The following is a 16,669-nucleotide window of genomic DNA, read 5'->3' as shown; positions in this document are numbered from 1 at the left end:
CGACCAACCAGCCACCTGTCGAGGCGAAATCCCAAGATTAATTCACGGAACACGAAGTCGAGCGTAAGATAAGAGTTTTTCTCAATTTTCCGCCCTTCGTCGTCTCGATCCGACACACGCTCTTCCTCTTTCTCTCTCTCTCTTCTCTCGCCTCGACCGTTGTTTTTCTTGGAAATAGTGCCGTTCCTTCGTTACGTGGTTTAACCTTAGCAAGGGTTGATCGTTCTTTTTTTTTCAGAAATCAAACGTACGATGAAATTTGAACGAGCGTAAAATCGATCGAGTCGAGAGTTAGATGGATAGATGGATCTTTTTCAATCGTTTACGAAATTCGTCTCCTTCGAAAATCTATCTAATTTGTAATTAATAAAGGTTAGAATCCGGAAGAAGGCGCTTTTTTCTCTCGAAACGAACGACACACGGTTAATTTCATCCAAGGTTCATTTTCTTTCTCGAGAAGGATCGCTCCCTCTTCTTGCCTCTGTCAAAATATATCCACCCGTTGGTATTCTAATTTCTTCTCTTTTGTAAAAGTTCACGGAAAAGTTGTACGAACGGTTCAGCGCGTGAAAGAAGGAGAACGAGAAATACGAGGTATATCCTCCTCCATCCGAGGTATATCCCTTCTCCGTTCCCGTTTCTCGTCTCGTTCACGATTTTCACGATATCACGGTCCAACGATATCGGCACGGAATTTTCCAAACTCGGGGGCTTCAAGACGACTATCTCTCGAGAGCGAAACGAGAACCGATCCCTCGTTTATTTATTCCGGGGAGTCAGCAGCGGTCGGAGCAAGGAATTCGGATCGTGTTAAAAATAGAACGGGTTCTCTTCGAGGCGCGACGGCGACGTTTTTGAGTAATTAAACGAGAGACGTTCGTTGAACTTTGCGTCCTCGATTTATTCAAAGTTGGAGCCACGTATCGAGGACGAGATCGGGAGGACGACAACGACAGAAGGAAGATCGTTTTTCGTTTCGGAAACCCGGCCGATTATCCGAGACGTCCTCTTCTCTCGCGGAAAAACACGCGCGTTGTTTGATATCAGGTGGGTGGCGAGCGGCGGGACACGCCGTCGAGCAAAGAGACGAAGATCGTTCTCCGACCTGGGTATAAATTGCAAATTAGTTTACCGTCCCCAGCGAACGCTCGGTTGTTGGTTTATCCGGCGTGTCGTGGCTGCCTTCGCTTCTTCCTCCCCCTCCTCACTCCGTTCTCCATTCAATTCCGGGTCGCCTGTTCCGTCCCGTCCCTCGAATTCCCGCGCCTGGCCAACGACGAAACACCCTCCCTTCGCGAATGGAAATTGCAGGAAATTTCATCGGATTCTTCCCCGACTCGCGTCTTATCGAACCTCCTTTAATTCGGAGACCGGCGCGATAAACGTCTACTCTTCCTCTCTATCCCATCGATCCTTCACGAGAAGGGAAAGGATCCGATCCCTCCTTCAAGAAAAGACTCTCTGACCACGATCCAGAACTGCCGATTTCGAGGACGATTTCCTTCGAAAGGGAAATCATATGCACACGCGGATAAGTTTCGAGGAATCGCGAGAAAGGAAAGGAAAGGAGGAGGGAAGGAAGAGGGGAGAGAGAGAGGGATGGCAGCGGGCGGGCGAGCGAGATCCCGCAGGACACGACCCGGCAAATGAGCCGGAGGATGCAAATCAATCCCACGACGCAGCCCTCCAAATTGTGCACCTACGCTCGAATGCGGCAATCCCTTTTCCGCTGCAACTGGGGACCGGGGAGAGGTTAGAGGTGACGGCGATGGCGACAGCAGCAAGCGCCCCTCCCTCCGTGGATGTGTCCCCCTTGGGTACGTCGATGTCACGATGCGAGCACGGCGGAGCATTGGCCGACACGCTGCACGAACGATAGGACGCGTCGCCTTATCGTGCTCCTCTCCTCCCCGCTGTCCAAACGATCTACGCTCGGATCGGCATTTAACCCTTTCGTTATAAGTTACGCTCGCCGTAAATTGCCCGAGCAAAGTCGCTCTGCTTTGAATGCCACTGGCTATGGGCGATTATGTAATAGTGCACAAGATACCGTCGTATCGAGAGATTCCAGTGTTTGTATTGCGTATCTTTCCCTGGAAATGTGGCAATGTCTAAGTTCACATCGCTCTTATCGCGGGATAATAAAAATCACCCGAAGAGGAAGAAAAAGAGATGACGATCTTTGTTTCGAGTACTGGAACGCGCGCGTTTTTGCGAAGGAGTTAGAGACGGGTTAGAAAAGAAGGAGAGGACGAGGAATCTGTACGAGGAATACGAAGGAGAATTATTGATCGCGTTCCACTCCATTCTACGCGTCGGATGGCGAAGGTGAAAATTTAATTGCCGGTAAACATGCTCGCGACTTGACTGGCGACCGCTTTTGTTATCGAGATGATGGTTGAAAACGAGAGGGAGAACGGGAGAGGGGGAAGTGTAACTCGACGGGTGGTAATCGAATTTAGGGACGAAAGTGGCGCGAGAATTGGTCGACTAGTTTTCCCGAACGCGTGTAAATTTCCACGGAAACGGAGAATCCGACGGATCGCGATGCAACGGACTCTCTCTCTTTCTCTCCCTCTCGAATATCGTCGTCGTCGTCGTCGTCGTCGACCAACGCGCTAGTTTAATTACTTTACGAATATTAATTATCGCGGTTCTCTCTCTCTCTCTCTTTCTCTCTCCCCTTCTCGTTTCAACGGAATAGCCTGTTGCTGTTCGAAATAGAACAACGAGAATCGACGAGACGATCGGGGAAAGATTTCGTTTGCTCGTGAAATTCCGTTGCTGGAAATTCGAATCGAAATTAGCCGGATCTTTTCGCTCGGATCGGGAGTGAAATCCTTGGGGATTTTTTCCCCTCTCTCCCTCCCCGGCGAAAGAGGAAAGAAAGGGGGGATAGGACTCGATTAGCAAATTGATGCGAATCCCAAGTATACGGATTGGACCGGAGGATGTTGATCAATTACCGTAATCGTTGCTTCCCCGGGATCGAAGGAAGCTCGTCACGCGACGACAATGCCTTCCTTCGTTCCTTCGTGCCGACTATCATCGTAATTACGTTATCGTACACCGTGTATACGCCGTTATTACGGACGGCCGCGTCTCCTCTCCAACGGTCGCTGTTTATCCCGTCCCGTTTATCCTCCGTTTTTCCCCCGTTTCTTTATTCCCCGCCCCAATTTACGAATGGAAAATATCGGCGGTCCGGAAAATATCATCATAAGGCTTGGAAACAGAACGAGACGAAACGAGTTCCATGGATGACCAGCAGATGAGACGATTCCACGGAATATCGGATAAACGGGAGGGCGGGAGGGGAAAAAATCTCCGATATGTAAAAGCAAAGAATACATCAAACGCGCTCGATACTTCAAATATTCGTTGTCGGGGAACGGATAACAATTTCCATTACTCGCACGTTTCCAGCCATCGAAACGGTCTAGCCTGCGACTAATCGAGAAACGATTCGCGGTTCGTGCCGACTACCCGTTTCATCCGTTCTCCCTTCTTGGACTCGAATCGATATTAATCGAGAGAGAGAGAGATTCGAATAAAAGAGAGATTCGAAAGGATCGAACGGCGCGTCATTTACTCCTCTCCTCTGCCTTGTTTCAGATACGACCTGGAAACGGACAAGCTCTACTCCATCACGTGGTACAAGGATCACGAGGAATTCTACAGATACGTGCCCAAAGGGGAGCCCAAGAAGCACACGTATCACGTGGAGGGGGTTAAAGTTGACGTGAGTCGAAAACGGCCATACTTGAGTTCCCGTACTCGCGATATCGCGGGAGAGGAGAACGTAGTTGGCTCGCGCCAACCAGCTACGTCTAACGACAAAGCTAGCGCGACAAGTCGGGAGAAATTCCATTTACGAGCCGGCGCGGATAAAGCCGCGCGGAGGGAAAAAGCGCGCAGTTACGCTCGTCGCTCCTTTTATCTCGCATCATCTCCAACTTCAATATCCAGACCGGTATACAGACCTCTTTGCGTGTTACGAGATGCGCGCGATTACCTTTGCGAATATGCGTCGGCATATACATATACGTACATACATACATACATGTATATGTATATATATAATGTATATGTATATATATATCGATCTCGAAGGATAAACATTTCGAGGACGATTTTTCTTTTTTCTTTTTATTTCTTTTCCTTTGTCCGCGAAATCTTGCAAATTATTATCATGTCTCGGTTGCTCGAGAATAATTGCGGGGAAAATCATAAGCGTCGTTTGCGGCGATCGGTTCGCTTGATCCGTTTTCCGGTGGTGAAAAGTCCTTGACAAGGAGTGGGAAGGAAAGACGAGAGGAGAGGAAATAACTAAGGTCTAAATATTCTGGTCTGATCGTTTTATCGCTCGGTTCGAGCATCTTCTATCTCCTCCGTCCGAAACGGAGAACGCGTTTTGAAGAAACCGCGCGCAGAAAGAAAAAAAAAGTAAAAAACACGGAGAAACGCGCGTTTCTTCGCTCGAGATCGTTCGTTGGTTGGTTCGCGACGAGGCCAAGACGTCACGCAGCTTTGAACGTAAGAACCCTCTATTCAATTTCCCCTTTCGAATTTTATTCGACGTCGTATATAAAAGTATTTCATCGAGCCGGTTCAAATCGACGGAATAAGGGTAGGGGTGGCGAGAGGGTGGGCATAAAGTTGGCGATACGTTTCGATACGTGTGTCGTACATCGACGTTGTCCTTCCCGCGCCGTTCGAACGAGGTCGTCGTGTCTTTATCGTCCCGAATAAATGTTTGACGAATCGGGGCGAGACGGAAGGAAGGGGGAAGAGGAGAGAGGGAGGGGTTGTCTCTCGTGACCGAGGTAGCTATATCGGTTGTAAAGTCGAATCGCGAGGAAGGAGAGAAGGAAGAAGAAGAAAGGACGAGAGGAGAAGAAGATATATATATATATATATATAAAACCGATCGATCTCTTCTCGGATCGCGGAGGTCCATGCGGAGGAGAGAGGAAAGCCGTACGAAACGGAATCGCATCGAGACCGTTCTCGATACGATACGTCCGTTTCCGATTCCGCGTTTTTCGGGGAACGAAAGGCACGAAAGTTCCGTTTTCTTCTCCTCCTCCTCCTCCTCTCCCCACCACCACGCTCGTTAATATCGGCCGACGCGTAACGAGCGTTACGTGATTCGAATCGGCTCATCCTTTTCCTCCTCCGGAGGAGAGGATCCGGAGAACGGAGAGGAAGAGAGAGCACGGCTATTAATCTGACTCGGTCCAATGGCCGCCCGATATCGACAAAGAAATTTCTTTCGTGGACAAAAGCGAGCGTGTCTTTTCACCCCTCTCCACCGCTCTGCCCATTCCTCCGTTTGGATATCGCTCGCGTGACACTTATTGGAGTAGCAGGAATTAAGTGGATTTAGCGGCCGGAGCCGTATATTTTCTACTCGAGAGGGGAGGAGGGGGGATCTCGACTTTTAATTTTCCTCCATCCCCCTCTCGTTCTTCCCCGCCTCCTTCTTTCGCCTCCCTCCCTCTACGTTACGTAACGCCGCCACGCTTAATTTCGCTATCTGAAAATTTTAAATCCCTTCCCCTCCCTCTATTCTCGACATTTATTTAACCCCTTCAACTCTCCCTCGAATAATTTCGTTGGGACGGAGAGAAAGGGATCGAGAATTCCTCCTCGCGGTCGAAGACGAGTAGAGAAGATTAAGTTTTATCGGGTCGCCTCCTATCCCCTCCCCTCCTATTCGTCGTCGTCGTTAGTTAATTTCCACTCGGACGAAGGAACGAAGCAAGAGGTTTGCGGCCGCTTTTGAAATCTCGTTTCCACGCCTAATCGTTTTCGAAAAGGGGGGAAAAAAAAAAAACTCCCGCGAGTTTTCTCCCCGTTAAACTTTTCTCTCCCTCTCCTTCCCCCTCTCGGCGAGTACCTTTTTTGCAGATCCTCTTATTTCCGAGAAACGCAGTTGGCGCGAAAAAGGGAGAGAAAAAAAAAAAGCAAGGCGAGAAAGCGAGTCACGTTTTATCGGGACGTATAGGGGGACGTGTGCAGCAGCAGCCGTTTCTCGGTGAATAGCGGACGCGCCGCGCTATTCGTCTCCCTCCCTCCCTCTATCTTTCTGCTCGTTGAAGGCGAATCGGTCGGTCCGCAGGAGTCGCGCGCCGCGGAACACGAACGAAATAACCCCCGAGGTAATGCGATTCCCGCCAACGTTTCGACTTGGACCCTCCATCCCCCACCCCCTTGTTTTCCCGCAACTTTTCTCGCCAAACGTAAATCGATTTGTCGATGAGAAAAGTTTGCGCAGAGGCCGTCCTCGTCCTCGTCGCGATAAAACGTTTTCTCGATCGAATTTTTTTTCGGCCCTTTCGAAAGCGCGCGTGGGACGAAGAAGGGGGATACTCGTAACGCCGAAGAAAGGGGAAAAAAGAGACACACACCAGCGGGCGTCTGATAAATGGATTATCAACGTTGGCGGGTCTTCCCTTCGCCCCACCACTCCTCCTCAACGTAGTAGGAATTAATCGGCGATCGGATCCCTGCAACGATCTTTATGGGTGAGGAGAGAGGGAGAGGAAGAGAGAGAAAGAAACGACTCCCTCTTGTTTCCTTTCCTCCTTTCGTCCTTTCAACCGGCATTTTTTTAAGAGGAGGAGCGAGTCCACTTCGAACAGCGGATCCTACCTATCCACCCATCCCGTGGAAATAACTTTCGATGCACGTAGCGCGACGATCGGGGCACGCTTGTGCGGCAATAAATCGATATAAGCGCGTATAAGCCTCTTACCCACCTAATAGCGTAATATTCTATCTATGAAGAATAATTGAAGCTGTGCAGCGTCTGTGCGGGAACGAGAGTTGGTGGAAAACGAGAGAGAGAGAGGTAGGGCAACAGCTCGGAATGGGGAGGTGAGTGACGTGGATCGTGGGATCGTCGTGGCCGAGAAACGTTACCGCCCCCCCCTTCTCCCGTTGTTTGTTTTAAAAAACGAAAAGGGGAGGAAAGTCGCGCATCGATCTCGACCCCTCGCCGCGAGGGGGAGGATCACCGTTGGAAAGATAAAGCGAAAAACTCGCGAAAAAAAAAAGAGAGAAATTAGTGGCCGCGATTTATAGGGCGACGTGGACGATTTTGTTTCAGTATCGGCGCTCCGATCACCAGCAAGTTCTGCTTCAGAACGTGAGCCTGTACACCAGCGGGAAATACAAGTGCGAGGTGATCACTGAGGCTCCTAGCTTCAACGCGATCAACGCGGAAGCCAATATGGAGATCGTAGGTGGGTGAGCGTAAGCAAGATCGTAAAATTGTATTATACAGGATGGGAAAGAGAGAAAAGAGAGAAAGGAGTGGAAGATACGAATGACGAGGAGGAGGTAACTGGACGAAATTATTTCTTTTCCGATTTTGGCTACTTGTATTTATTCGAGATTTGATTTTTGGAAAAGGATAGTCTTTTTATCGTAATTTATTATTTCGGTAAAAGATGTATGCAACGTAAGAAAATAAGACTGAACGCGGAAGAAAAATTAACATTTAATTGATATTGAATAATATTAAGAAAAGAAAATTCTTAAGTAATGGCGTAAAAAAGTTGCAGCAATTAACTTGGAAAGAACTTGGAATAATAAACTGGAGAATTGGAAATGGCATTCCAAAGAAACAGATACGTTCGAGGAAAAAAACGAGTTACTCGCTTGTTACGAAAATAACGATAAAAACGATAAAACTGAAAATTATAAAGTGGAAGAAACATCGGAAAAAGACTGCATACCAATGGCTAGATCAAAGAATCCGCTAGCGTGCGTTCGCTCACATCGTTTACGGTCGGCTTTAAACGTTAAAATTAATTTTAATATAGTTTTGCAAAGTTCTGCGAATCAAATATGCCAATGGAAAAAAGTAGAAAGTTTCCGCTTTTCGTACATTCTTCTCGCGTACGTGGAACGTATATATATACGTGGAATATATAAAAAAATTGTCGACGAATTGTTGTTAAATTGCGCGAATTTCTATCGCGAAACCATTCCGAAATTCGTTGCAAAATTAAAATTTGAAACGCTTCTTAAAAAATTCACGGAATATCTCTCTCGAAACGATCGATCGATTATCCATTGATTCTCTCCTTAAATACATACATACATATATACATATATATACATATATATTTCGTTTAATCTGTAAGAAAAGACAATTTAAAATCTTAACGTACGTAAAAATTAATTTTGTCCAGCGTTTGATATGCAACGTTCGAATCGAAGGAGAAAATGGAACCCTTTCCTTGGTCACGCGCACGATTAGAACGTTCACGCGCGTTGCAGCTGTCGTGCGGCTTCTTCGGCTCTAACTTCTCCTCCCTGCTTCCCACGCGATTCCACGCGATCCTCGTGAAAATGGAGATTCAATTTTTCGGGATAGCGCTCGCAAAGGAGAGAGAAAGAGAGAGAGGCAAAGTCCAAGGAGAATATTAGAGAGTCCGTGGAGTATAGCGGAGTAGGAAGGGAAGGGGGGCAAAAGGAGGGAGAAAGAAAGAGGGGGGGAGAGATGGCGGGCGGAAGAAAGGAAGAAAGGCTTCTCGAGCGTAAAAGCATCTCCTGGGCGAAAGGGAAGTCGCGGCGCGAGAGACCAAAGGGGCCGCGTAACTCCGTAACGCGTTCGAAAGCCTTTTCGAAAGCGTTTCTTCGAAAACGATGAAATTTCCTTTCTCGTTTCCTTCTATTCTCCGTAGTCCGGCCGCGCTCTCCGACCTATGCACGATCGATAACCCGCCGCGTGCCCGCCATTACCGTACCTTTGCCGACCTCGTGGAAAATTTTCGTACGCGGCAAATAACCCGCGGCCATCCCTCGTGTCTCTGCCCTTCCTTCCTTCCTTCCTTCCTTCCTTCTCTCCTTCTCGAACGAAAAAGTAAAACGGGGAATCGCGTGACACGGTTCGTCCAATTTCCTTCTCTCTCTCTTTCTCGTTTTGGAAACACACGTTTGACGTTTACCCTCGCCGATCTCAAAGCTTTACTTTGAGCGAACATCTCTCAGAGTAAATTTCGACTCTCGTTTTCCTCGAGGAAGGGGGAAGTGCGTAGACGGATGGAGGGAAAAACTTAGAAGGTAAAGCCGAAAAGAGGAGGGAGAGAAGAAAGAAGGGCAGGGTAAGGATAATTGTGAACCGAATCTTACGTTTTGAATCCGTCTGTTACGCGGTCGAACATTCTAAACGTGCCGTGACAGAGGTTTTTAAGAGGTTTATCGAGAGGGATAAACTATTTTTTTATTTTTATCCATCCAAAAACGAGAGAAAACAACAACGCGAATAGCTACAACGTGAAAAAAGAAAAAAGGGGGGAGAGAAGAGCGCGGCGATCGGTCGCGTAAAGGTTGTTGTGATTGCAGTTCTACCTCAAGAGGGACCGTTGATAACGGGCGAGGAGAAGATTTACGCGAGCGGCGACATCCTCGGGTTGAATTGCACCAGCGGCAAGTCTCATCCCGCCTCGACGTTCAAATGGTTCATCAATGGGAAGCAGGTGAGAGAACGGCGAAAACTTGGAGGGAAGGAGACGGGTTTTCGCGTCTTCCCTTTCGTACTAGGGGAGGGGAGGGAGTGGAAAGAGAGAGAGAGTTATACAGTTTACAGCCACGGTCGAAAGTTATAGATAGACTTTGGAGAGGCGAAAGCGTGCAGCGGATAGACGAAGCGTGACGACGAGCAGGACCTAGGGATCGTTAAACGGATCAGAGAGAAAGGAGAGAGAGAGGGAGGGAGGGAGAGCGCTTAGGCTGTCGGTCGAAGGAAGAGATGGGGAGAGGCAGCGATACGACGACGATGCTTGATGAGCCAAAGTTCCAATTAACGAGCGCTACCGAAAGCCGTGAGAGGAAGGCGCGTAATATATAGTGCAAAGGTGCAGTCTGTATCCGTCTCGACCAACCGCCGCTACGCAACTACCGCCGTTCCCTTTTCTACTTTCGTCCACTCTCGGAAACTCGACGACTTTTCAACTTTCTTCTCCCTTTCTCCCTCTTCTCTGGTCGGAGAGAGAGAGGGAGACAAAAGAAGGAAAGAAACGTGGACAAGGGGACGACGAAATTCGGGCAACTCGGTTAACTGCTAATTAATCCACGTCACGTAGACGCGGGAAAGGAATCTAATTTGTTGGCGAGAAAAGTCGTGGAGGGTGGGGGGATTTGGAGAAAGGAAGCGATTGGGATGGCGTGCGCGAGGTCGCCGGGGGATTTAAATATAATCCGCAAAGCGGAAGCAGTTGAGCGGGGCGAAGCGAGCGGATGGCCGGTTTAAAGATTACGTCGATGAACGTCCCCTTTAGGGCTTCGCGACGAATCGCGACACGGCGCGCGACGCGATACGACGGCTCGAAAACTTTTCCCTTATCGGCCGTGTCTCGCCTCCGCCGCCTCTGTCTCCCGCTTCTGGCAAAACTTGCCTCGCCTTCTCGGCGATGTCCATTAAGAGTTGAGCGAGTTTACCGCGCCACTTAACGCGAGTAGTAATATCGTTTCGAAAACGTCCTACGTCTCGTCTCGTCTCCGATTCGCGACGACTCTCTCTCTCTCTTTCGATTCGGATCCGTTTCGAGGAATGCCTCCGTTCTCGGCCTTCTTCCTTCCCATCGGTTCATCGATCGACGAACAGACATGTTCGAGATACAGGGAACGCGAGATCCAAGATCGAGACGATAACGAATATCGAGAAGAAGATTCGAAGAAAGAGGGGAAGAAACAGCTTCGTGAAATTCGAGCACGAAGGAGGAAGTTTTCTTGAAGAACGGGGAAATTCGGCGGAGAGAGGAGGTCTAACGCGCATAAGTCCATCCGGTTATCATTTTTGGGAGAAGGGACAAGGTTCTTCGGATGGCCCGCGGCTGGGAATCTCGATAGGGCATTTCCGCTTCCCTTCAGCCTCTCCACCCTCCGCCCTCCCTCGATATTACGCCACGCAATCGCGCGAATCGAGTGTCGTCCTCGTCCTTTGCTTCGATCTATCCCGCGATAATTGGAAATATAATTCGTCGCGAGAGATATAATTCGACATATAATTCGGGGAAGAACACGTTCCGTCGTTGATTCGTTTCAGGTGAAGCCCGACACGGAGATGGTGTTCGAGCAGCACGGACTCTACTCGGTGATATCCAGTTTACGGCTACAGTTGGAACCGAATCACTTCGCTGGCGACAAAATAAACGTCAGGTAATTCCGTCCTCTCCGACCACTCATCACCCACCATCACCATCACCACCATTGCCATCATCACCATCAACCAGCCCTCCTCAAGCCCGACGATTAATGCGTCTCTATCAATTTTGTCAAAAGATGCGAGGCGACCGTGGAATTGGATTCAAACTCGGACGCGCTGCTCCTCGAGACTCGCACAACGGAAGTTTTCGGTAAGCATCCTTCGTTTCGCTTCTTCCTTCCTTCCTTCCTTCCTTCTTTCTTTCTTTCTTTCGTATTCGACGCGTCTCTGTCCGTCGTCCGGAAAAGGGAGCGAGAGAAAGAGAGAGGGAGAGAAAGAAACGGGAACCGTCGAAACGACGGACGCGTTAATTAACGCGTGCTCGACGTCGCGAGAAACGATTACCTCGTTATTTCCCGACCAAAGAGGCGCGACCCCGGAGAAAGCGAGAAGGAAAAGGGAAGAGGAGTCACTTTCGCAGGAAATTAAGCATCGCTCGTGCCCTCTAACGAATTAAGGATGCTTTACGATCGTCGTGGTCGTGGTCGTCCAGAGTGGAACGGGGCCTGCGCCGGCCGCGAAGTCGAGCCGAGATCTCCCTCGAGAAACGGCCGCGTCCGTGGACCACCGACCGTTCAAAATTAAAACAATAATTTACCTTTCGTTTACCTTTTGCCCCTTCTTTCTTTCTTTCTTTCTTCCGCGATCAATTTCGACGCGTAAATTATGCCCCATCACGTGCCACGAACCGCCCATTCGAGCCGAGGATGGACGGAGGAAATGGCCATTGTGTTCAACCCGAGTGAAAAATTAAAATAAAAATGGATTTCTCGAAGAAATGGTGGATGGTGGCGATCGATCGAGAAGGGAGAACGAGAGGAGAAATTTGGTCCCCTCGTCGCCAAAGGCGAGGCAAAGAGAAAGATAGAGAGAGAGGGGGGAACGTCTCGACGAAATTGCTCTTAACGATCTTCGATTTTCTCTAGTTAGTCCAAGATGTTGTTGGGAGCGACGTACGTCGCGTTGCTGCTCCTGTCGCATTTGCTACAGCCCTTCCTCTCTCCCCCCCTCTCTGTCTATTCTCGGGCAAAAGTCGACTTAAAAGTTGAAATTTCACGCGAAATCCTCCTCCTCCTCCTCCCTCCTCTCGCTTCCTCCTTCTCTTCGTCACTCTATCTCGCTTGTTCCGGATGTTTCAGTCGCAGGACACGCGACCACCCTCGCGTCTGCCGTCCGGCTGACGGTGGCTAGCGCGCTACTCGCGCTACTGGTCTAGGAGTAGGATCGGCGACAAGCGCGGCCGGCCGCGCTTCCCTCCTCCGCGCACGAGGAGCCAAGGAGGAGGCCGTCGTCGGAAGGAGAGAAGGAGGCGAAGCGTCGATGAGAGTGGAGAAGAAGAGGAGAGAAGAGGAATGGAAATGGCGCTTCGAAAGGATCGTGTTGGCTACTTGGCCGGATGGACGATCATCGATCCAGGGGAGGGGGACGCGGATTTACCGTGCCGCGTATTACGGCACGCGACTCGAAAATACGATTTACGAGGGTGTAAGCCGATTAATTCGGAACGATTCGACGGGAGCACGGGCTAGCCGTAAATATTTATCGAAAAACACGCGTGTACGGGAGCGAGGGGACTCGAGGATGATTATTCTTGGAACGATGATAGATAGGAAACGGGCGAGCGAGCGAGCGAGCCAGCCGTCTCCACGCTCCTCCACCCTCCCGCGCATATCTGTCCGTGTTTCTCTCGCATCACGCGCGCACTCGCGTAACGATACGTCTAAGTAAGTACGTGTTACCCATCCCAGTTGTACGGCTTCCAAGCTTCTAATTCCCGTTGTCTACTTCCCGAAGGACGCGACGCGCTCGCTCGCTCGGTCCCTCGCTCGCTTCGCGATCCTCCCTCCTCCCTCCCCCTCCCCCTCCCCTCCTCCTGTCGCGACGTCTGTGAATACTTTATACACACTATTATTACTACCACGCCTGCCGTATCTATCGAGAAATAGATACCTCGTGACCGAGATTAGAGAAAAAGAAACGTCGTCGAATCGTCGTCGCTTTCCGTAGAGAAACGCAATGTGCAATGATCGGCATCTCCGTGTCATTGTCGCCCGAAAACCCCATCACATCAGATCGGAAAGAAATCGCGCGTACTTGTGTGTATGGCCTAATGTATATATATACATATACATATTCGCAAATATTTAGCAAATAAATCGTATTTCATTAAAAAAAAGCGAGCGATTTTCAACATTTCCCCTCCCGTTATTGCGTCTCTCCTTCCCCTCCTCATTTCCGTTCCGCGTATACGTTCGCGAAACGAGCGCGATTGGAAAAATTCGACCCGACCAAGGATCTCGACCAACGAACGCTGTTCTCACTGATCGAGAAAGAATTAATGGTGGTTCGTGCCACTGGACGATACAGAGAGAGAGAGAGAGAGAGAGAGAGAGAGAGAGAGAGAGAGAGAGAGAGAGAGAAGGCGCAGAGGGGAGCCCCTTAACTCGATACCAAGGAAATTCTCGAGAGGATAAACGGTCGGTCGACGCGAGTCTCCCGGAAGACGATCGATGCTAATGGCCCGTGCCAAACCAGACGGCCTACCTACCTACCTACCTACCTACCTACCTACCTATCTACCTATCTACCTGCCTGCCTGCCTGCCTGCTTGCCTGACCGTCCTTTGAATATGTATCGACGCGCTCTCTCTCTCTCTCTTCCTCTTCCTCCTCCCCTTCCGCCTCACTCTTCGTTCTCCTCCATTTCGCCTTCCCAGTTTCGAGTCGCGATCCTCGAAACGAGGTGACCAACCGACCGACCAACCAACCATCGAATTCGATTACGGGCGGTTAACATTCGACGCCGGCACGAATTTTCTCCATTTGTGAGCGATCGAGTGTGTTGGACGTTCGTCGACGAGTTTGGCATCGAGGAGACCGAGGGAATCGATACCGGGCGCCAATTATAACCGTGTCGTCGTTTCCGTGTCCCATCCACTCTTACTCCCTACCCTACCCTACCCTACCCTACCCCCATCGTCTCTATCGCTCGTCTCTCGACGATACGTAAAAAAAAAAAAAGAGGAAAAAGGAGGGGAAAGGAAAAATAAGCGGCATCGATATCTCGGAGTTCTTTTTTTGTTTCTTTCCTTTTTTCTTTTTTAGCAAGTTCGTGTCAACGGCCGAACGGGTGAAGCGAAATCTTGCTGTAGGAAGTAAGCAAGGTTCGCGTGCTCGTATAACGGGGAACGGCCGGTTACGGCCAAGATGGATCGACCTCGGCCCAACCTTAACAGGTATATTAAAATTATTAGAATCCATCGAATCCATCCCCTTTCCCCTATATAATAAATTCTATTCCTTTCGATCGAAATTGAATCTCAAGTTGATCGATATTCAGCTCGCGGTCCCCTAACGTCGACGACCCCCCTTTAATTAACTTGTTCGCCGAGCGAGGAGACTCTCTCCTCCTCCGTTTTTCTCTCTTTTCTTTTTTTTTTCTTTTTTTTTCCTCCTCTCCTTTTGTTCCAGGGTGGCGTGAACGCCTCCTCCGCGCGCGTTCTCCCCTGTGACTACATAAATCTCAATTATTCCTTTCCACCAACGTGTCGTTTATCCACGGGGGAAGGAAAGTCTCCTCCTAGAGAGGCCACCGATGAAAATCGTCGATACCTCCTCTTCTTCCGAACTTCTTTCGCGGCGCTTCTTCCGCAATTCTTCCTTCCATTTCCTGCCGCATCTTGAATTATAAAATCTTGCGCACCTGCTGGTGCTCGGATCGATCGAATTCCCCTCCCTCACCCTCCCCCCCACCCGTCTTGGATACGTTTTCGGCTTCCGGACGAATCACGATTTTACGGCCGCCACACCGGTTCCTCGGTTTGTCATCGACGACTGGCAGCTGCAGCGGTGAGAATGGGTTGGGGGAGGGGAGAACGGTGTTTGTAATTACGATGGAGAAAAGTTTGGTCGCGAGGAGGACGATGCCGCGCGGCCAACTTTCTTCTTTCACTCGTCTACGAAACTGTTTCGAAATAAAGGAGCCAGTAGCACTGTCGTGGTATTTTCCGGGAAATGAAAAGCACCGTTTAAAGGGGGACGAACGAACGAACGAACGATAATTGCTCGACGATTTTTCTTTCGAGACAACGCGATGATTGTCACGAAAGAGAAGAAATTTCCAAGATTTTTTTTTCCTCCCCCTCCTCGATTTCTCTCTCTCTCTCTCTCTCCTTTTTTCGATTTTTTTTCTCTTTCTTTTTTTTAAGGAAAGACGACCGCGGAAATTTTATTCGTTATTCGAGGAAACGGCGCTGCGATTGCCTGTTCCCGTGCGTGAAAATTGGTGGATTCGATCGAAGTTTTTAGTTTTTATTTTTTTTTTATTTTTTTCGGATCGAGCAAGTATACACGGCGGGTGTACTCGGATTAATTTCCGAAATTTTCCGTTGGAAAAATTAACCGGCTACAAATCCTCGATAACGTTTCCTTTTTATCCCGTTACGAATCTAAATGTCAAAAAATGAAACGCGATGTTTTCGTTGCAGTGTGCAAACCACGAAAAACGAACCGGCGAATAATGAACACGGCACACGGGAGCGCGCGCTTTGCCTTTGGGACAATATCAATTAGTTATTCGAGTGCAACGATTTAAAAGGAATTTTTGCCGAAAACGTAGATACAGCGGTAGTCAAAAATCCGATATGACAAATACACAGTGCACGTGATTGAGTTTGTTTTTGTTTTATCGATCGCTGCTTTAGAAAGGAAGGAAAGATGATACCGATAGTGCGCGATTTAAGGAGGGAAAAAAAAAAAAAAAAAACACGATCGAAAATATCATTTCCAAATATGTTTTTTCGATCGAATTAAACTTTCTCGTTGCTTTTTCTTTTCCTTCTTTATTTCAAATCTACCCTTCCTTTTACCTTCGAAATGAATCGTCCATTATCGATACGAGTTAGTTAACTAACTTTGACCTTCCGTTCGTTCCATTCCAGAGACGAATCGTTTGTTTAGTAGGAAATGTATTATTTAAGATATATTATTTAAGATGGCGCAGTTATTTCTTTGTTTCATATTGCCTTAAAATGTAACATAGAACGCGATTAACGAAATAAAATATATTTTTAAATCGGAAAATTGCTTTGCAAATTTTAAAAAAAGCCTTGTCCGTTTCCACGTCCTCTCTCCGTCCGTTCGATAACATGTGATAAGCTTGAAAAAAATCAGACGGTGATAATATCGAAAACGTGAAACTTCGTCGACCTCGATTTTCGTGGATCGTCGTTCTCAGGTAAGTTCCAATTTCAAGAATTCCGGAAATTCCAGGTATTTGACGTCATTTCCAAGAATTTGATCGAAACAAACAACAAAAAATGTAAATAAACGAATCAATGTTTGACAACAAGGGAAAATTCAGAAATCGGAGCCTAAAATTTTCGAAAATTTTTGTAAATGAACAAACGAAAATGTAAATAAACAAATCTTTGTTTGTAAACAAAGCGGA

At 48.4% G+C, this 16,669-nt stretch overlaps 1 protein-coding gene across 11 annotated transcripts in view; it reads left to right on the top strand.

Moving 5' to 3' along the window:
• The window catches only part of LOC107999890 (uncharacterized), a 76,212-nt gene extending 59,910 nt beyond the window's left edge, over window positions 1-16,302 (top strand). For 4 of the 11 annotated variants that reach the window (XM_062085037.1, XM_062085038.1, XM_062085039.1 and 1 more), the window contains 5 exons: window positions 3,616-3,742; window positions 7,115-7,250; window positions 11,063-11,175; window positions 11,299-11,372; window positions 14,326-16,302. In XM_062085037.1, the coding sequence (XP_061941021.1) occupies window positions 3,616-3,742; window positions 7,115-7,250; window positions 11,063-11,175; window positions 11,299-11,372; window positions 14,326-14,575 (700 nt within the window). In that variant the 3' untranslated portion in view covers window positions 14,576-16,302. Of the gene's footprint in view, window positions 1-3,615; window positions 3,743-7,114; window positions 7,251-9,360; window positions 9,495-11,062; window positions 11,176-11,298; window positions 11,373-12,360 lie in introns of all 11 variants that reach the window. The other 7 variants (XM_062085035.1, XM_028667678.2, XM_028667679.2 and 4 more) reach the window with 4 other exon arrangements.
• The last annotated feature ends 367 nt before the right edge of the window (window positions 16,303-16,669 follow it).

This window comes from Apis cerana, linkage group LG14 (assembly GCF_029169275.1).
Source record: "Apis cerana isolate GH-2021 linkage group LG14, AcerK_1.0, whole genome shotgun sequence".
NCBI lineage: Eukaryota > Metazoa > Arthropoda > Insecta > Hymenoptera > Apidae > Apis > Apis cerana.
This window is presented reverse-complemented; position numbering and strand designations above follow the sequence as displayed.